This window comes from Aptenodytes forsteri, unplaced genomic scaffold (assembly GCF_000699145.1).
Source record: "Aptenodytes forsteri isolate BGI_AS27 unplaced genomic scaffold, ASM69914v1 Scaffold83, whole genome shotgun sequence".
Lineage (NCBI taxonomy): Eukaryota > Metazoa > Chordata > Aves > Sphenisciformes > Spheniscidae > Aptenodytes > Aptenodytes forsteri.
In genome coordinates, this window is record NW_008795371.1 from 6402319 (window position 1) to 6423363 (window position 21045).

The 21045-nt window shown below is 48.0% G+C and overlaps 1 protein-coding gene across 1 annotated transcript in view; it reads left to right on the forward strand.

Annotated features, from left to right (window-relative positions):
- IGDCC4 (immunoglobulin superfamily DCC subclass member 4) overlaps positions 1-21045 on the forward strand; it is a 72046-nt gene that overhangs the window by 26680 nt on the left and 24321 nt on the right. The window contains exons 5-11 of the mRNA XM_019472371.1: positions 11265-11399; positions 14088-14243; positions 14774-15184; positions 15936-16100; positions 17241-17378; positions 18837-19007; positions 20357-20590. Coding sequence (XP_019327916.1) covers positions 11265-11399; positions 14088-14243; positions 14774-15184; positions 15936-16100; positions 17241-17378; positions 18837-19007; positions 20357-20590 — 1410 coding nt within the window. The remainder of the gene's footprint in view (positions 1-11264; positions 11400-14087; positions 14244-14773; positions 15185-15935; positions 16101-17240; positions 17379-18836; positions 19008-20356; positions 20591-21045) is intronic.

Sequence of the window (21045 nt, forward strand, 5' to 3'; positions counted from 1 at the left end):
AACAGAGGTGTCAAGGATAATAGAGCAGAACAAGGGATGTATGGCTGGGAATAGGTGAGCTGTTTCCAGGTCCTGAGGGGAAACTGGTCTCTCCCACACGCAACATTGGCTGTGCATTATGTTTGGAGCTGTCAGGTATGGCCAGGCCCGTGTGTTACAGGCAGCTCTGCCTCCGACTCCTGAAGATCAGGGATGGCTGGATTCAGGGATGGTTTGTGGTCCTCCAGTGTTCTCCACATGCATCTCTTATTGATCCAGATCTGCTGCGCTTTTGAGGCTTCCTGAAAGAAGAGCTGGTGTTTGGTAAGGCTCTGACTGAAGCAGGGTTTAAGCAGCAGTCTCCGTTCAGCTCTCCTCTGAGAGTCTTTTGGTGCTGGTGTAACCCTGTGGTGCATCAGCATATCTGCACTGCAGGGATCACACCTGGCCTCGCCCAGAGGGTATTGAACAGGCTGTGCCTGCACAGTGAGGCTGGAAGGGAGCTAAGAATAGAGACCATAATTAGGTCACCAGCTTGCAGTGGGCTGCAGGACAGGAAGGTTGATGTGGTTGGGTTCCTGATGGCACTTTTTAATTATTAATCGTCTGTATTATAGCAGAGCCTCAGTACCTCTCTGAGGTCGTGGGCTAGTGGTGCCCTACAGTGCTTACAGCATCCTAACAGCTGGAGTGAAGATGTTGCAAGCGTCCAGAGGCATAGCAAAGCTCACGGTCCCGTTGCTTTAGACATGGGACAGACATACAGAGGAGGCTTGTCCCTGTCTCAGAGACCCACCAGTATCTACAGGCCTGGTGGTGCTAAGGAATAACAATGGGGTGAGTCGGCCCAGATCATGGGGGAGGCTGAATCAGGAACTGAGCCGTGCTGCTCTGAGCCCTCACTTGGATATCTCGGATGCCAAGGATCACTCAGGACACAGCTGGGAGTTTGCCTTCAGTAACTGAGAGATGCTCTTGTCCAACTCTCTTTCTAGTGCAGCTGAAGGGAAATGCCACATGGCTTGTGGATGAGAGTGAGAAGCAGGAAAAGAAAAGAAGGATGGGATAAGGAGGGGCAGGTGGTGTTACCAAACACTGTGTCTTCAGGCACAGCCTTAGACAGATCGGGGCTCTCTGCGGTACTCAGCAAGCGTCCAGCCTAAGGGCTTTGACAGAATCTGTGGATATCACTAATGATCTTTCCCCATGGAAAGCCAGCTTTCCTTCCAGACTTTTCCTAGAAAAACAGATTTGCATTGTCCTGAGTTAATGCAGATGCATCCATCTGTTTTTAGTTCTTCCTTCCAAGTTGGCAGTCTTCGTTTGCTGCCAGACTGTGTTACTGTAGGCTCCCAGCGTGTTGTGTGTTCGAAGCATAGCTTGTAGGAAGCATTCTGCATACCTGGCATCAGGGAGACCACACTATGAGGTGGCTTCCCATAATGTTTCTCTTTTCAAAGCTGTGCATGACAGTAATGTGAACGGCCATCTCTGGCAGACGGAATGGGGCAGAGCACAAGTCCTGGTCACAAAGAAAGCAGGTTGTGTCCTTCTGCACAGCCCAGGGCCTCCAGCCTGTTTGCTCTCTGCTGTCACTAGATGTACGTGAAGTGCAAATAGATCTGATGTTGCAAATAAATCGGAATTGCAAATAGATCTGATGAAATAGGTGTCAGCCCCTGGGAAACATCAGCCTCTGAGCACAAGGAGGAATTTACTGGAATGAAATGGCTCCAGTCACTTAGACAAGGTGAGGTGACTGAGTAAGGAGGAGTTTCAGGGCTTATGACCTGTGAGCCAGAAGGGTCTTCTGTTGACCATGTCTCTGTCTCATTTCTGTGCGAGAGGTAACAGCATATCTTTACCTGCCCTACAGCTTTTTTTCTTGGAGATTTCTGCTGCATCATCCTGGAAGGTGATGTGGTGGCCTAGGAAAATGACAAAGAAAGCTGGTGTAATGATGGTTAAAGTGTGGGAATGTTCCTACTGAATCCCAGAGGCTGGCAAGCTTAGGTCCCCACGGCCATTTGGTGTTTACTGATTTGCAAGGGGTGCCTACATTTAAATCTCTGATACTGTGGCTTTTGTTAAGGGTCTTCTGATGCTTCCTGGCTATTACTTTTGCACCTTCACTTCTGTGAATTAGCTATGTTACGAACTCTGAGCAGATGGAGTCACGGAGATGCTGAGAGATGTGCCCACAGCAGCACAGTGAGTTAGTGGCAGAGACCAGGGGAGACTTTTTCTCTTGAACCACTGGACCAGAGCCTGGCCCTGCTGGGAAGCTGGGACATCATCCTGGCTGGTGAGGGCTGCGGCACTGTGCTGGAGCTGTGTGGAGGATTGGTGCCCACAGCAGCCAGGCAGGTTGAAGGACTGAACTGAAGCAGCACAGGTCGCATCAAGGATGGGGTCTGGCTCTGCCCTTTGTGCTGCTGAGAATGGTGTGTTGCAGTAACATCAGTGTTGTCAGCCATGGGACATGCCTTGTGTAGTGTGGTGGTTCCTGTTGCAGTGGTAACTTTGCAAAACATCCTCTTCCAGCCCTTGTTTTTCTTGTCTGTGTTCCTGGCAGCTGCTGGGGAATGGCTGGGGCTTGCAGTGCTTTAAGGGCTCACTGTGAGTAGCATAAGCTGTCTGGGTCTTAGGGTTAGGGCAGGGAGACTGCTCTGCCATTCCCCAAACTGCTTCAGAGGCACTGAGGTACCTCTGCTCCTTTCTTCGTTTCTTTTTTTTGTTGACCTCTCATCTGATCTAGAGGCTTAAATCCTGCTGTACGCTGAGTGACTTCCTTCAAGGACTTTGTTTGCACTAAGATCTGTGAAAATGTGCCAAGAATGGCTAAAGGGTTGTTAATTACACAATGGTGACATTATCAATGATGCTCCAACATGGTCCTTCTGATAGGTCTCGGTGTTCATTGTGCCCTAAGCTTGGGTTTCCTATTGCCTCTGCCATGTTCCAGCTCATGGTCTGCTTCTTCTGCCTCCCAGAAACTCTTTGTGACGTATCTGCAGGCTTCTGCGGATTCAGATGCATGGCCTGAGGTCTCCAACCCTTTGGCTAACTTGGGCCTGCGGCAGAAAACCAGAAGAGCCCTGATTCTCGTAAGAAGCAGCAGCTCTCTGTGCAGTGGGGCTACAGGGCCGCATGGCCGCGGCTGTCGGCACGACACCTCCTGTTTATTTTGCCTAGCTCCCGCTCAGAGCGGTGCAAATGTAGGCGCTTCCAAGCGCTCACTGGGGAAGCGAGCAGGAATTTGTTGTGCAGTCAGGCTGGCTCCCGTCCCTTTTGGCGTGATGAAGAGCAGTTCCAAATGCGTGTACGCAAACAGAGAGCCAATGTTGACAGCTATACAGGAGGTGGAGTGGCGGGCAAAGCACACTCCAACTGCTTCGCAGCAGAACTAAACGTTCCCTGGACATGTAAAACTCCATACCCTGAAGGTTCAAGGATTTGGGGTGGGGGAAGAGCCCCCTAAAAATCCAAGGCAGTTCCTGGAAACCTGCCACTGCTCAGCCTTTCTGGGCTTCTGGTTACATGTAGTTCAGATTGTCAACTTGTGGCTGAGCTAGTACATTAAAGGATTTAATTTCTGAGCTGAAATCTGTCAGCTGTATAAAGAAGTCGAGGGGAATGAAAGAGGACTGCCTGATGGCCCCTCTGCCTGTCTGGACTGGGATCCGTGTGCTCCCCAGGCTTCCAGACAGAGAACACAGAGCTGGGGAAAATGTTTAACAGGCTGTTTCTCAAGCCAAGTGAAAAGCAGTTCCTAGAGCAGCTCCTCCTGCCACACTCTGTGTGTACACACGCTCCGTGGAGAGAGACCAGAAGCTGTGGCAGGTGCTGGTCTGAGGAGTGTGTCCATGTAGTAAATGAACACTCCTCATCCAAACTAATTAATCTCCCTCCTTTTTTTTTAAAAAATCATAGAAGTGTATTTCGTCTATTAAATTCTCCATTTTGCATGTACGTATATGCAGACATTAAAGGAGCAGGTTTTGTGCCTGCTATTAGAAGTGTAGGTTGCACTGTGTATTTTGCAATCTGTTTGCTGACTTCTTTGTTAGGGGATTTTGTGATAGTAGTTTGAGATACAAGTGCTGTATGTGGAGGTCTCTTAATAGCACTAAGAAAGTGATTGAACTTCTGTGTTTTAATCATTTATGCATGTTTCTTTGTATGCTGCTTTAAAGATGACAAATGATGTGTAGCTGCTCTGCTGCAGCACTAACTTGGTAAGTAGGAAGAGAGACTCTGTCCCTGTTCCAAAATGTGAAGATGAATTCTTCCCTGCTCAGCTTTTCAATTAAATCTGTGCATTGACAAATGTATAACTGCTTACAAAATGTTTTGAGGATGTGAGGTAAAAAGACAATACAAACCTGATTTACTAAGCTCATTTATATTATTGGGCAGAAAGAAACAGTTATTCCAATACAGTGTCACTTGTGCAATAATAGCTGGGTTCCTTTTCAGCTTCCCTTCCAAGTCGACTTGTGCACTGACCCAGGCACACTGCAGCTGCCTGACAAGGGAAAGAAAGAGGCATTTCTAATGATGGAGGCTTACGGGCACTGGTGCTGCCAGATTGCACTAGGATAACTTTTGCAGTGCCTGTACCCAAGCATGGTCAGCGCTGGAGTTTCTGTTGAGGCACACATCTAAAAACTCCTGCAAGGCTTATGAACCAAAGCCTGATCCTCTGCAGAGGAGGAGTTTTCAATGCTGAGAACCATCAAAGCAGTACCAAATGTTTGGTGAATTGAGTCTGTAATCTTGTAACTAAAAGTCATCCCTCCCCAGCTTCAGTGACGGAGGAAAACAGAACTTGGATTCAGACTGCCACAGGGACTGTGGTATAGCAAAGGTGGAAGAAAACCCCAAAAAAGCAAATGGTAATTTTCAGAAAGGATGCGTGGTTGCGAGAGCTGTGTTTGGGGAGAAGAGGAGGCAGTGTTTGACTTGTGATACTTCGGGGAGGCCTGAATTGTAGGGTGTTGGAAGGGTAGCACTCAACATCTCTAGCCGCTTCTGAAAAATCACTGGTGCCGGTCCTCTTTTGGCTGCTTTGCTTTCCTGTTTGCAAAGCTGTGCATTGCTGTGTTCAGATGAGAACAGTTACAAAAGAAGAAATGCTTGTTGCTAAGCATGCTCAGTTTTGAGATCTGACATTGTTTATATTGCCCCCGAAGCAGATATGCCGAAGTGTTAGGATACAATTAGGCAAGTGTCCTGCCTGGAGATTTTCCATGCTAGTTATCTCCTGTCCTGGGTCTAGCCCAGAGGTAGAAATAAATTGTAAATAAATTTCCAGGAAAGTGTAAAGGGAGGAGGAAGGCAGGTGCGGAAGATGTTTCTTCTCCGTGGCTGCTGTCAGCTTTCTCCCTGAACAGTCCAGGAGGGTCTGTGAGTTGTCTGAAAAAAGGGAGAGAGCTAAGGAGTAGGAGTAGGGCATGCTCTGCAAACACAGCGCCTGCATTTTTGAAGGTGTGTGCTTTTGCAATGGGTAATTTGCTCCTTTATTGTCTGCAGAATAACAGCAGTGACAGCATTGACTTTCTCTAATGAACAGCTGCTCAGTGCTAGAATCTATTCCCGGAGGAGGCTCGCAGGGATGAATAAGGTTTCATGCTCCTCCTCCAGAGAGGGTGAGAAAGTTCGCAGAACAGAAGATTGTTGCTTGGTTGTTGGATATCTCCAAATCTTGAACTGCTGACAGCTGAGAGCTGAATGTGTCACCATGCAAGTCATGTTTAACCTTCCAGCACTTTCGCCGAGACAGGGTGTTTATGGAGCGGGAGAGAGGTGTTAGTTCCCGTCCAAGAAGTCATCCTCTTGTCACTGCAAACGACTGTCACAAATTGGCTGAACAGAAAACATTTTCCTCCTGTTGCGCTGCCTGAATTCTCTGCTGATAACTCTGCACTAACAAGAGCAGGGAGGCAGGAGAGGATAGCTGATGAATTATGGATGCATTAGAGGCAGACCCAAGTTGTAAACTCTTGGAGTTTGAAATCATTCGTGTATGTTATAACTCAAGCTATAACTTCAAATAAACATTTTGAGCTTTGTCCCAAGCAGCTCCCCATGGTGCCTCCCTTCACATCCCTGCTTACAGTTCCCCTTTGCTTTGAATGCTTTGAAATGATACAGATTGGATTTTTAGAGGTTAGGCAGCCTGTGTGCTGAGATCTGTCTGGCATGCTCGCTTGCTGTCTCAAGGTTCCCTGTGCTCCCCTCCCCACCTCCTTCTGGTTTTATACTACACTCTATCATAAGCGATTTGTTGTGTTTCCTCTGTGCCTGCCCACCACCTGGCCCTGAAACCCAGCTCCAGGCGCTGAGAGATGCCTGTGAGAGCAATGGTACAAAAAAGTGGAGCACCCGAATTTGGCCTGACTTTCCTGTCTCGTGATAGGAAAGTGGAAAATCTCATAAACTGAGAAGTCTGCTGTAGTGAGTTGTTCATAAACAATAAAACCTGGTGGATTATTTTGAAATATTTCTGCAGATTATCAGGAAGTCTTGTCTCTTGCTCTGTGATGGCACCCTTGTCGTCTTCCTGTGCAAACACAAGCATGGGCACAGGTTGACGAACTGTGCAGGAAAAGAGCTTTCATCTCTAACTCTTTTCAGTGCCCAGAGGATTTCTCTCAGTCCTAGTGCACTACTCTGAGTCATCCTAGAGCCACGTTTGGCACCCTACAGGCATTTTTTCAGTAAAAGAGGGTAAAATTGATCCATCTGATTCAGAAAGGCAAAAAGTCCACAAAGGTCATCAGTGACAGCAAGTTTTGGTACGAATCCACGGGTTGTGCCTTGGGCTGTGCAAAGCTTTTGCCTAGAGCAGCTTGGCTACATGGAGAGACAAAACAAAGCTGGGGCGGGGGAAGAAATCTCAAAGCCCAAGTTTTAAATAGCAGCACTGTGAAAGCTTTTAGTACCACAGAACGGCCAGCATGGCACAGGTGCATTCAGTGACCTGTTTTGTTCAGACAGTGAAAGATGTCTTGGAAACTGCAGCTCTTTTTTTCCTTTGGTTCTAACAATATTCCCTCTTGACCTGAAATTATCTTAATGGCAGTGGAGACAAAAAACTCATGTTGATTTTACTCTTTGATGTTTGTTGGAATCCTCTGTGTGGAGTTTTTCCTGGTAAGCTTAGTACTGTTCTTGGGAACTCTTCAAACCAAACAAAACCTTAGCAGTTTTGTAGCAGTTAACCTGCGATCCATCCTATCCAGCCAGCCTATTGAGATAGCAGGTAAAAAATGTACTCTAAAGGGGGCTCAGTTTAAAGAGGAGCTTGACTTGTAGACTTGCTCTGACAGACCCACAGTGCTGAAGAGAAATGCGTTTGTGTGTGCAAGAGGTGTATGGGGCATTCATCCATGCACACACTCAGGAAAGTACTGGGAAAGCAAGCAGAACTGTTTGCTTTTGTAATATAATTTTAATAATAATAATCAGCGAAAAACAGATGTGGGGTCTGGGCTAATATGTTTTCCCAATAGTTTTTCAAGGCTGAAACCAGAGTTGTGGCCGAGGGAGAAGGAAGCAGAAATGGATGTTTGAGCTACAGATCCCTGTGGCTGTTGCTGCTCTTGGTTGTCAGAGAGACCTTGAGTTGTGCCCTTGGATTTGACTGTCAGGAAGCCCCAATATCAGCTCTCTTTATACCTTCTGCAGAGTAAGTATGGAGCTAATAAGTAGCTAGTCATCAGCCCTTTTGGGTCACCAGGCCTGGTTTCTGCTGGCTGGTTACCTGGCCACCAGCGAGCTCCTTGCTCTTTCCCTTCCTGAGCCCCCAGGGTGTGGGACGGGCAGCACCAGAGGGAAGGGCAGCACGTGGTGCTGCTGCAGGACTGTTCAGGGTGAGGGTGGTGAAGTATTTCGTTGGTCCTTCTCCAGCCAGGAGAAATGCAAGGCCCCAAGGAAAGGTGAAGCTATAGGCTGTGCCTTTATAGTACCGCTTCACGGTGGCTCTGCTAAACCATTGCAGAGCTGGGCTGATGATTCCTGAGGCCATTTCAGAGTGATGGTTTGTGCAGCTTGTAAAATACTTCTCCTAGTGACTGACAACACTACAAGGCAGCTGTCGAGGGACCAAGTGATATGGGACAAGTGCCTTTACATGAAGTTTTTATAACCTGTAAGGTGCCATTGTCAGCCAGCACCTGGGGCTGTGCACCTGAATGCAACAGAAAAGTGTTTAAGTCAGGTTTGAGGAGCTTTCTGTTTGCCTCTGCCCTAAGCTTGGTAGAGAAAGCTGCTTGGAAATCTGGCAAGGAATATATTGCCATCTGGCTGGTGGTGTTTTTTTTTAGTCTAGATTTATTTTTTCCCCCAGCACTGCAGAAAAAGACAGCTTTATGCACACAGACGCATTTCAGCCATGTCCTGCCCAGCAGGTACACAGGCAGCTGGTGGTGTCGGGTAAAGCAGCTCACTCCCGTGGTAGGCTGGAAGTCTGACCCCGTATACTCCTGCTCCCAGGATCTCGGGTGTAGGCTGCTGCCCTGTTCGTTTTCATAAAACGCTGCCATGGCCCCACAATGGGTAATGGGTCTCCAGGGTAGGCAGATGAGGCTCACTGAGCCCTGCACAGGATGAGTGGGGCCTGAGCCTGTGGTCTGTGGAGAGGTACGACTACATCCAGCCATGATGCCAGCCCCTCAGCAGAGAGCAACTACTCACCTGGCTCCTTTGCGCCTCTTTCCCTGGCTCACTCTTAAAACCAACCTTAGCACAACTTGTTGGGTTCTCCAGTGTCTTCCCAGCACTGTGGCCTTCCCTGTAATGGCTGCTATAAAAGCTTCTTCCTTTGCTTCTGGTGCTTTCGCATGTGTTTCCTTCCAAATCCTGGCTGGAAAGCTCCTTCTCCTTGTTCTTTCTCTGATGTTGCCTCATCCCTCTCTGCCATATGGGGTAGAGAAGGGTAGAAGCCTCACATTAGCAATGTGCTGAGCAGCCTCACCCATCCAGCCGGGTCTTGCTGGAGTCCCTGCACTCAGTTGTTTTGCAGGACTAATGATTACTTGTGGATTTTAGTGCTTTGTTGAACTGGAGCTGGAGATAAAAGAAAGCTGCTGTTCCAAAGAGCCTTGCGTTTCTCTGATCCTTCAGCTTACGTGTCTGTTGTGGAAGCTCTTGTGCCTGTTTTTGCATTAAGCCCATTTTCTGTCTCAGTAGTGCCCAAGCCCCCAGCCTTGGCACCACAATTAAGAGCGGCCAGGACTTTGATCCATTTGTCAGTGAGGCCTCTGAATCCGTAGTCTGATGTGGTTTCTTCTTGTCCCTGTTCTGTCCCCCAGGTTGCCCTGCTGCAGCTGGACATGATGGCTCTGAGGCTGAAAGTGTCTGTAGGCATGAACAATGTGAACAGCTGATGTACGTGAATGTAGCAAAGCCCTGGCCAGCCCACACCGTGCCGTAAGCACAAAAGGAGATTGTATGTGCCTGTACACACCAGGCCCTCTGTGTAGCATACTTGTTCCACTGGAAGGAGGATAGCTGGCTTGGCTTTTCCTTCGTGTCCCATGGCAGCTCTTATTGCTGGTGTTTGCCCAGGGCTGTGGTGGCTGTTTAGTGTGGTCCAGCTATTGCCCCAGGTAGGAGACCATGGATGCTCCTTGGTCTCTGCTTCCATCTGCTGGACAAGCACTGGCTCCTTCTCTCTCCTGTTTTCCTTTGGTGCCTCGGGGATTTTACTAGCTCCTTTTAAACTGTGCTCACATAATACTACAGATGGAAATCCCTTTCATGCATGTATGGACTACAAGAAAATTTCAGCGTTGAACCAGCTCTCTTTGGCAAGACTTCTGCGCTAGAGTAAATGGCAACAAGCCTGGTGATGGACTGAGCGCAGCGCGTTGGGTGCAGCAGTGTGTAGCCTCCTGCCATGCAGGCCGGCCTGCATGCTGAGGCCAAAGCTTCTCTGGTTTATATTCACAACAAAGTCAAGTATGAGTGAGTGTTGCTTGGATGCCACAGGAATGGCCAGTGTGGGTCAGGCCAGAGGTCCAGCCATTGCAGTGCCATCTCCAAAAGTGACCACAGCAGATGCTAGAGGAAAGCATGTAAAAAAACTGGGCAGGGAGGACATGGTGCTTTCCTTGGACATGTCCCTCAGCATCTGATAGTCAGGGATGCGGGAACATCTTGGGCTGGGGCTGCAGTGAGACCTTCATATTTAATAGTCCCGGTAAATGTGTCCTTCATGAGCTTGTCTGAACCTCTTGGTTTTTGAACTCTGCAGCATCCTGAGACAGTGAGTTTGTACTGTGCAAAAAGGTCCTGCTTTTATTTGTTTGAGACCTGCTGCCAACAACTTTCTCTGCTAGATCATGGGAGTACCTGGAGCAGGCCTAAAAATTACTTGTACTACGTGACTCCTCTGCAGTTATTTCTCCCTTCATGAGGACAACAACAAAAGTGTCCCTCGGAGGTCGACAGAGCTGGAAGAACAGGGTTGCTGCTGTTGAGGGTCATGAACAGTCTGGTCTGCTCAAGAGTGCTCCGGTTGTTTTCATCTGACAACAGAAATTTGGCCGCTGCAAAGGCATTTCCTTAACCTTCCCTTAACCTCTGCTCAGCAGTGGGCAGACACAGGCAGAAGGTTCATTTCAAGCAAAAAATCCCCATCCTGTTCTCAAGACATTGTGCAATGCAGCCTATAGATCTTCCTGTAAACGTTGCTTGATTTACTGTTGGCTGTTCATCTCTGCACGTGTAAGCTAAATAGTGCGCTCTCCTCCAGATGTGTAATGACTGATTTAGTCTTTGTGCCATCAGGTGAAGGCCTGGACACAGAGGCTTGACCTCTCTTTGTTCCAGTTTACAGTAGAGCATCTGGATGTTAAAATTTCTTTAACCAAGTTACTAGATTCTTTCTGAGTTGTTACAGTGCCTTGGCAAAGGGTGTGTTGTTGCTCTGTTTGAGGATAGCGGCATCTTGTTTCATCTAACTAACAAACATCCATTTAGCAACAGTTGATGAAGGTGCTGGGTTGAAACTCTACTTATTTTCCATGTGGAAATCCCGATACTAATTTTTACTAGTGCCAGCATGGTTAGAGAAAATCTGCAGGGCACCCCTTTGTTCATTTCTTTCGCAGAAGTATTGTAGTCACATGAAAGCAAGACCTGCTTTTCTCCTCCAACTAGGCATGTGCTGTTACCACATGAGACTACCTGGGGAAGCATGGCCGGGATGTCTGTGTTCTGTGCTTTTCTGGGGACTTTGCACAAGGACAGACTTTTCCTTTTATTTTTGACATTAGGTTCCCAGCCAGCAGGAGGAGATGTCACCATTGTCGCCGCTCCAGAGAACACCACGGTGGTGGCCGGGGAGAGCGTGGTGATGGAGTGCATGGCAGCTGCCGATCCCACCCCCTTTGTCTCCTGGATACGACAGGGTGAGCGTGAGGGACAGAATTAAGCTTTTGTTGTCAAGAGGAACCTTTATTTTAAAAATCTATTAAAAGGTGGAAAAATCTGTGGGACAGGAAGGGTGCTTGTTACATTGGTACCTAATGATGCAGGTGGTGTCGCAGTGTAGGGTGTCCTTACTAAACTGGAATTACTAATTAAATCTAGAAGGTTACAAAGCACGCAGTTCACTTCATAGCTGTTTGATCTGTGAAATGTATGAAGTTCTAGGGCCTGAATGCCTTTTGATCTAAATTAGTCATCTTCCTTGTATGAGCTTGAGTAGTGAAGGTCATGAGATGGGGTCAGGTCTATGCCACTCCTCCGGGGACTCAGAGGTTAGTGGGGATTCTGTGGAATCTGCCACTGCATTGGAGAAATAACTTGTATTATCTTGCAGGATTATAAAACACGATAAGATCTGTTAATCATTGGAGTGGCTGGGAGTGTGGCTGGGAGGTTTTTATTGAAAAAATCTTACTGTGGTCAGATTGGTAATGGAAGGATCGAGAAGATGCTTAGGTCTCATCAGATCTGTACAAATGAGCCAGACTGGCATACGTTACCCAGGGCTGATAGCCTAAGTCACGAGTAGGATGCTAGTGTCACTTCACCAACTGTGACATCCATCAGATGTGTTTCAGAGGCTCTGACTGAAGACGTTCTCAGCTTAGGATTTGAATCTTCCCCAAAAAAGACTCTCGGTCATTTTCATAAATCCAGGTCACAATTTAAGAGTCCTCTCCTCTGTAACCATTTATTGTGGTTGGTCTTCAGCCCAGACTTGTCCACAGGCAGTGATTTTAGTGTATACAAATATTTCCTCTTCCCCACAAAAAAGGAGCAAAAAAAAAAAGTCAGAGGACACAAGTTTGGAAATCAAATCAGCAAGGATTAAATGTTTCTGGTTTATCCTGTGCACTTCACAATTACAAATACTCAGCTTTTCCATGCTAGATCACTTATTCATTGTTTTACTGAGAGCTACTGATGCCCATAGTAGAGTAGATATTATTTATCAGAGTTTTATTAGAGTTTTTTGGATTGGGGGGAGAGGAGGGGGAAGGGGGAAAGGTTGGTGAAACAGTTTTCTTGCATGCTTTATTTTAAAGTGTCTGCTTGGTCCCCCTCTGCTTCCTGGTGTGGACTCTTCAAATTAGAAAAGATAGATTAACTGTGCTAGCAGTTCTGTGTTATACAAGCATGTTCCTTTCTAAGACTTCATTAAGGAGCAGGCTGTGTTACTGGACGATTAGTCATGTAGGTAACACTGAGGATTAACCTGGTACCTCCAGGTTGCCAGTCTGGCTCTTGCCAGCCTTGGTGGTGTCAGCTAATTGCTACCATCTGGAGTCAGATTTTCAAACTGCTCCAGTGCAAATGGGGTGCACAGATTTTCTCCTCCTCTGAGTGTGCAGCCACTGAACTGTGAGACCATCTAAGACCCCCAAAATGGATGGAGAGGGCAGAGGATCTGATCTCAGCTGTGTTCCCTGCTGATGGTGCTAAGTAGGTGCAGCTGCTCACAGTGGAGGTGGAGAGCTTGCTCCTGTCTCGAGATAAAGGCTCAGCTGAGTCTGTGAGAGGCAGAGGCAGGCGAGTGCTGAGTTTTTGCTGTCTGAGAACACCCGTGCTTCTGCAGGTGGAGAGGGACAAGGTCTGGTGTTGCACAGGTATTGCACAAATTGGCTGGCTCTCCCAATCTGCTAACTTGTGCCAGAGCTGGCCATGGGTTCCTGACCTCCCATCCAAGCCTTTCCTCAGCCAGACTGTGCTTGCCCATACTCTGTCCCCAGCTCTTGGCTTTGCTCCCCCACACACGTTCAGAGGTACCAATGCCATGGTCCCCATGTTTCTCACATCAAAGCAATGCTGAGAATAAGCAGTGCCTAGCACCAGCCTACTGCCTTGTCCATGACATGCTGAGGAGCCTAGGGCTATCTGAAGTTGTAAAAGGACAGCTCAGCTTGTGGCCAGGGGGCCGGAGCCACCCTTTCCTCCGTTCCTGCTCAGCAGTGCTGAGCATCTGGCCAGAAGAATGGGAAGAGGGCAGCTCACGGCCCATGTTTCTGACCCAAGCACCAGAGCCCCAAGGAGAACAAGGTGTCTTCCTGATACCTTACAGGTCAGGAGCCAAGCTGGGGGCAAAGAATGAATCAGGAAGCTCAGTAAATTTGGGTTCATGTCTGGGACCCAGAGGAGGGAAGAACCCCCGAGTTGTTAGTGATTCAGTGCTCTTGCAGGCATTTGCATTAATGAGTGAGGGGAGGAGGCATGTGTGTTCGTGCATGGGGGTCAGCAGGCAGATCCAGCAGCTTTTCCAAAATGTGTGTTAGCATAGCTTTCCCTTGAATGTGCTATTCCTAGGGGGTCTCATTGCAGGCATACCTGCAGGCATACGTAGGCATCAGAGACTATTTTGATCGAAAACAGAACTTTTTCGGTTGCTACAGGCTAAACTAAACCTTGGGCCAATGTTGGCTTGGGCTGGCTGATGCTCAGTCAAGCACTGAGGAGTGTCCCAGCAGGAATCCTCCTCTGGGCTGGGGTTTGGGATTTGGGGCTCTCTCTGCTTCCCAGCTGTGATCCTGGCTCTAGTAGACGCGTTGTTTACAAGCCCTCCTAAAGGGCAGGTTGGGACTCCCTCCCACATTTGTGCACGTTTCTTCCTGCAGATGGAAAGCCCATTTCCACAGATGTGATTGTGCTGGGACGGACAAATCTCCTCATTCCTTCCAGCCAGCCCCATCACTCAGGGGTGTATGTCTGCCGTGCTAACAAACCCCAGACCAGGCAGTTCGTTACAGCTGCAGCTGAGCTCCGGGTCCTTGGTGAGTAGAGAGCAGGATAAATGCTCCAGGTAGAAACGCTGGCCAGGTAGCTGTGGATTACCTGGACTGACATCCAGGAGATCCCCAAGAAGTTGAGTTTGTGACCCATGCTGGGTAAGATGGGAGCCAGATTAGAGGCAGGAGGCCCTGGGTTGGAACACCTCTTGGTGGGAGTGTCACCTCTTTAATTTGGGGTTTTGTTCCTTGTATTTACTGAACCGTTTTATGCCTTATTCTTGTTCTCCAGGGTTCCCCCATGGAAATCTGTATCAGCAATTAACTTTCAGTATCGTGGAAGCCAGCAGGGAGAACAGCCTAGGATCAGGGAACGCAGCACATGATTGATAACAGAATTTATTTTTCCTTTTGGACAGAGTCTAAATTAAGCCTCTAGAGTCTGCCTGGCAAATCCTATCTTGTAAGCAAAGCTGCTACTGAATAAAACATAGCACTGAGTGGGGAGGAGAAGGGATTTACTTTGCTATCTTTTCCTCCTCCTTCCTGCATTAATTTGTCCTCTCTCTTCCCAGCTCCACCAAGCATCTCCCAGGCTCCTGAAACCATCTCACGCACCCGGGCCAGCACAGCCCGGTTTGTCTGCAAGGCGGAGGGCGAGCCAGCCCCAGCCATTCACTGGCTGAAGAACGGCGAGGCCATCCTCTCCAACGGGCGGGTGAAGGTGCAGAGCAGCGGGAGCCTCGTGATCAATCAGATCGGGTTGGAGGATGCTGGCTACTATCAGTGCGTGGCTGAGAACAGCTTGGGCATGGCTTGTGCCACTGCCAAGCTCTCAGTGATCGTGCGGGAGGGTTTGCCCAGCGCTCCCAAGAAGGTGTCAGCCGTGTCCCTCTCCAGCACCACAGTCCTTGTGTCCTGGGAGCGGCCAGAGTACAACAGCGAGCAGATCATTGGCTTCTCGTTACATTACCAGCGGGCTGTGGGTAGGTGTTATCTGCCTGTGCAACACAGCTGTGTTGCAGGTACAAGACACAAGGCACAGGTTGACTTTCTTTCCCAGCTAGTGACAAGTGTGAGGCAATTCCAGTTAGTTTAGCCCTTTTCATTGCAGGTAAAGGAATTTTCTCTTGGAGTCAGCATCAGCCTGTGACAGTGCCTGTGGATTAGCTGACATATACTAACTTGTTGACCCGCAGTAGCGTATCCACATAGCTAAGTTGTCTGGATTCTAGTGGGACCAGGCACTTCTGGAAATTTATTTCTGTTCTTTATTTTTTCCTCCAACACATTGATTTTATATGCAAAGGGTATGATTATTAATGGCGATATTAAATAGCTACATTGTGTACAGGGGTAATCACTAAATTATTCACACCCAGAATCTGAAGTGAAGCACTTGGATCTCTTGGGGTCTGTCTTCCCAAACAGCCAGCAAACCAATACTCTTGCTGAACTGTTGCCAGAGCTCCTCTGAAAATTAAGCTACTAACTTCAGCTGCCTTAGCATGTATTAAAGAGTTTGAGTCAAAATGGAGATGTTAACATTGAGGCATTGAATGTTTCTGCCCAAAGAGTTCACATAAGAGATGGGGTTTGTGCAGGTGCTGGGGAAATTGGAGAAGACATAGTGATTTTTAAGGTGGATTTACACTATGGACCTTGTGAGTTAAGTGATTTTTCGAGGAGTGTCTTGGCAGTTCACTGACCTGCTGATCAGTGTTTCCTTGGCTCTAGGAACAGATAACGTGGAATACCAGTTTGCTGTCAATAATGATACCACTGAGCTGCAAGTCAAGGACCTAGAACCCAATACCAACTATGTGTTCTACGTTGTTGCGTATTCTCAGCTCGGAGCCAGCCGGACGTCCTCTTCCATCATTGTTCAGACCCTGGAGGACGGTGCGTTTAAATTAGATGGGTACTGGTGCCTAAAAAATGTTCTTGGCCTGTTTCATGGTGAGCATTGAATATGCTATGGAGAATAGTATCAGCTCCTAGAAAACTAAACCTGCTACTCCTACAGCTTCTTGCCAGAAGCCCTTTCAAAAAAACCAAACAACAAACCAACCAAAACCAAAGCACCCTGGTCTGATCATCAGCTTGGGTGATGAAGAGCATGAAAATGACCTCACTGACACTGGGGCCCATGAGAATCCTTTGGAAACTGCAGTCAGCTCCTCTGGGCTTTCACCTAGCTAATGTGATATTGCTCCAAACTTGACTCTGGGCCAGACTTGATTTCAGCTCCGAAGAAGGACATCTATTGCAATTTGTAGGGTTGGGAGCAGCCTTGAGGTTGTATCCTTTAAGAGCCAGTAGTTTGTGTTGATTTTACCATTTATCACGTAGCATTTTGCGAGCAGTAAAGGCAGAGTGCCAGAAGGACAGCTGCCCAGCTGGGGAGGACATGTGCAGCTTTCAACAGACTGCAGGACAGAGGCATGAAGCGATGGTTTTGGCAGACCTTGTGCAAGCCCCTGCTATGCTGCAGGGTGCATTATGTGCTTTTAATATTCCTGACATAGTGAACTGCGTGGTCCCACGTGTATGTGTCTGAAGCCTGAAAAGCTGAGTTGAAAGCATGAAAGCTGCCTGCAGCACAGAGCTGTGATTCTCGTGGGAATGGAGATTCCCGGACTGAAGTCTGGATCTATGAGCCATTTCCTTTAGTGTCTCCTTCGTGCTCCACAGTACAGCATAGGCCAATTAGCTGGTCTGTGCTAACCTGCCCAGTTTGCAGTGGACACGGGGTCACTTACATTTTGCTTCCCTAAAGGGTAATGTGGTGTGGCCAGCAGGCTCTGATCGGCCTGTTCAAGCTGAGCAGCCCACCGTCTCCCCTCCCCAGACACCCTGCCGATGATCTGAGCTGTTGAAGAGCTGCGGGGTATTGGTTCCCCCCATGACAGACAGCATGTCACCAGTGGCTGCGCAGGGCCAAGACCAGGTAGTGGCCTCCAGCCAACTGAGAGAGCTGGCAGAGATGTGTTGAGGTCCTGTCCCGGTCTTTGCTGACTTCCCATTGTTGCTTCTGCCCAGTTCCTAGTGCTGCCCCTCAGCTGTCCCTGTCAAGCATGACTCCTGGTGACATCCGTGTGACATGGCTGCCTCCTCCTCCAGAGCTGAGTAATGGCAAGATAACGAAGTACAAGATCGACTACTGCACCCTCAAGGAAGGTGAGGGAAACACCATTTGGGGATGGTTGTGTCTTCTGCTCCAGCAGTGTTAACAGCATGTCACGTCAAGCGGAGGCGGTGTGAGGCTGAAAATGGAGGGACCCCTTTTTACCCAAGGGAGAACAGCCTTCTCTTAGCCTGGCTGTGCTGTTGGTGGTCACAGCAGTGCCGGTGCTGTGCTACTTCACGCTACTTAGAGGTGCCTTTTTCTGTGATTGTGGAGGAGCCTGTGTCCCCAGGGGAATGGCCTGATGCTTGTGTATTTGTGCTGCCCCATGAATGTCTGCATGAGCAATCCTTTGGTGCTATCTGCACGGTGTGTTTTGGGGGAAGAGCTTTATGCTGGTTGAGGAATGCATTTGATTCCTTTAAAATGGAGTCTAATGAAAGTAATCCTTGTGGAAAAAAAGCAAGTATCCTGGCCAGGCTGTGTCGCTGTATTGCTGAGTTTTATCTGGTTTTATTTATATTGTCAGACACTCGTAAGAAGCCTTCAGCGAGGATGGTAACGTTTCCCTATGCTGGATGCGGCTGTTCCAATTCCATGTGTGCTTGCTTTGCAAATCCTTTTGGGTATTTGCTCTTAAAACCGTCAAAGCTCTGCAGCTTCACACTTCCCAGGGTCATGATTCTTACTAAGAGAAGAATGGAGAGTGTGATGAAGTGCTGGACACGTTCCCATGTGTTTGATCTGGATTAGTAGTCTGCGCTGTGACTCCTGGCTCTTGGTTTTTTGCTCTGAGCCTGCACGTGGCTCTGTGGCATCGTAAAACCTTGGAAATGTTTGCAGTCTAGGAACACACTCAGCAATATGCTGTTACATAGCAGGGACAGTGCTCCCAGCTGAGTTTACGCCAGGTGAAGCTGAAAAGCAAGACCTCTGCATTCACCAAACAGGCAATATGAATCGTCAGCAAGACCAATTAGTTGTTACAGTGAAAATTCCAGACCATTCTCAGTTTAAATTTCCTGTTATGTCCCTTATGAACTTGGGTGGGCTGAAGAGGGAACGATAAAACCTCAGTCTGGCATGGGTGAAGGTGTGAATTTTGCAGAAAGCAGGGCTGCTGGACAGTTCTGGTTCAAATTAAAGTGAGGATTTAAATACAGCAATGAGCAACACCAGAACGTACCATTAGCTACCATCAGCTGTGCTCATGTTCTGCCATAACATCATCAGCAGCAAGGTTTCTGACAGCTCCCCTCCAGGCAGGCTCAGTGGTGCTGAAGGCAACCTGCAGGTTTGAATGTGATGAAGGGGGTTGTCAGTCAGGATATCAGCTCTGCCTAGTCTTTAGTTCTAGTTTTTCCTGGTGGTATGAGATTGCACTGGGCAAAGCCAAGCCAGCCCAGGGTGTGCAGACCACGTGGGGGTAGCTAGGCTTTTTGGCTGCTCAGTTGTATTTTCCTTTGACTGGGAAAACCAGGTTTTCAATGGTGTCACCTTGGTTCCAGCAGATCAGGTTACCTCCATTGAAGTGGGTGGAAATGAGACACAAATCACTCTCTACTCTCTCCATCCCAACAAAGTATACAAAGTTCGCATCGCAGCCAGCACCAGCGTGGGCTATGGGGCCCCTTCTGAGTGGACCCAGCATCGGACTCCTGACAGAGACAACCAAACGCATGGTAGGAGGCTGGGTGCTGCCTGGGATTTGGGACGGGGTTTGCAGGACGTTGGGGAGCTTGAGGCATGATCGGAGATGTGTGCTTTCGTTAGGGAATTATAACCATTGGTTTTGGTTAGACCAAAGTACCCACCTTTATCTTTCTGTTGAGCAGCCCCTGTATGTCGGGGCTCTGAGCAACCTGGTCTAGTTGAAGATGTCCCTGCTCATTGCAGGGGGGTTGGACTAAACCCTTAAAGGTCCCTTCCAACCCAAACTATTCTATGATTTTATGTCTTACTGCTTGCCTGGGTAGTTGGTCTTTCCTCTCTCCATGTGCAGCTGTGAAAATTCTTTAAAAAGAAAGAAACATACAAACAAAAAACCCAAACCCAATGTTATGACATTTGGGAGTGGATAGACAATTCTGCCAAACAGAGCTGAGCCCAAGCCAGACTCCAGCAGTGGTTAAAGGTGGTGTTATCTCAGAATACATTGAAAAATTCCCATAGTGGCTTTGTGACATTTTTTCCTGTACCACCTGGTTGGTAAAGTCAACGGTAGAGCATAATTGTACCACTCTGTCAGACAGTGGAGACGTACCGCTCACAAGACAGCCTCTCCTCATACCCCTCCCTCATTGCCGAGGACAGGGAGGATTCACTAAAGCAGGGAAATGGAGACAAGTGGCTGAACATTTTTCTCTTGTCTTGTTCTTCTAGTTCCATTTGCCCCGACAGAATTAAAAGTCCGAGCGAAGATGGAGTCTCTCCTGATAACGTGGCAGCCCCCAGCCAACCATGCCCAGATATCTGGCTACAAGCTCTACTACCGAGAAGTGGGACCAGAGGAGTCCAGTGATGAAAGCCCTTTGGATGGTGCTGAAGATGAGAGCTGGGATGTAGGACCGGGTCCCTTCCCCCAAACTATTCTATGATTTTATGTCTTACTGCTTGCCTGGGTAGTTGGTCTTTCCTCTCTCCATGTGCAGCTGTGAAAATTCTTTAAAAAGAAAGAAACATACAAACAAAAAACCCAAACCCAATGTTATGACATTTGGGAGTGGATAGACAATTCTGCCAAACAGAGCTGAGCCCAAGCCAGACTCCAGCAGTGGTTAAAGGTGGTGTTATCTCAGAATACATTGAAAAATTCCCATAGTGGCTTTGTGACATTTTTTCCTGTACCACCTGGTTGGTAAAGTCAACGGTAGAGCATAATTGTACCACTCTGTCAGACAGTGGAGACGTACCGCTCACAAGACAGCCTCTCCTCATACCCCTCCCTCATTGCCGAGGACAGGGAGGATTCACTAAAGCAGGGAAATGGAGACAAGTGGCTGAACATTTTTCTCTTGTCTTGTTCTTCTAGTTCCATTTGCCCCGACAGAATTAAAAGTCCGAGCGAAGATGGAGTCTCTCCTGATAACGTGGCAGCCCCCAGCCAACCATGCCCAGATATCTGGCTACAAGCTCTACTACCGAGAAGTGGGACCAGAGGAGTCCAGTGATGAAAGCCCTTTGGATGGTGCTGAAGATGAGAGCTGGGATGTAGGACCGATAAAACTAAAGAAGAAAGTGAAGCAGTATGAGCTGACTCGACTAGGTTAGCTGGTTACATCTTCTTAGCAGTTGGTGTGGAAACCCAGGGTCTGTCGCTTGCACTTTGTAGCAGTCTCGGGATGCTTCCAAGAGGCTCCGTTATCTGCTTGGCTGTAGATACATAGGACCAGGACCATGTGAGCTGAAGTTTAAGAGCACCCAAAATCATTTCTGGACTGGGGCCCTTGGGACTTGTTCTAAGCAGAGCTTAAAACACAGAAATTTCTGACACCAGTGTAGCCCGGATAGTATTTTTAATCAAGGGCTACTAATATACTTAGTATACGCTAATAAGTGGATCTGAATCAATTAGTGTTTTTTTTATTGTGTCACTATAAAGAGTGCCTAGATTAAAATCTCCAGTCAGGACAATGATTTCTCCTTCCCTGTGTATTTCTAAGAAGCTCCATAATTGCATGCTATTTGAAATCTCTCTGTATTAAAATGCAGAGATGGGTT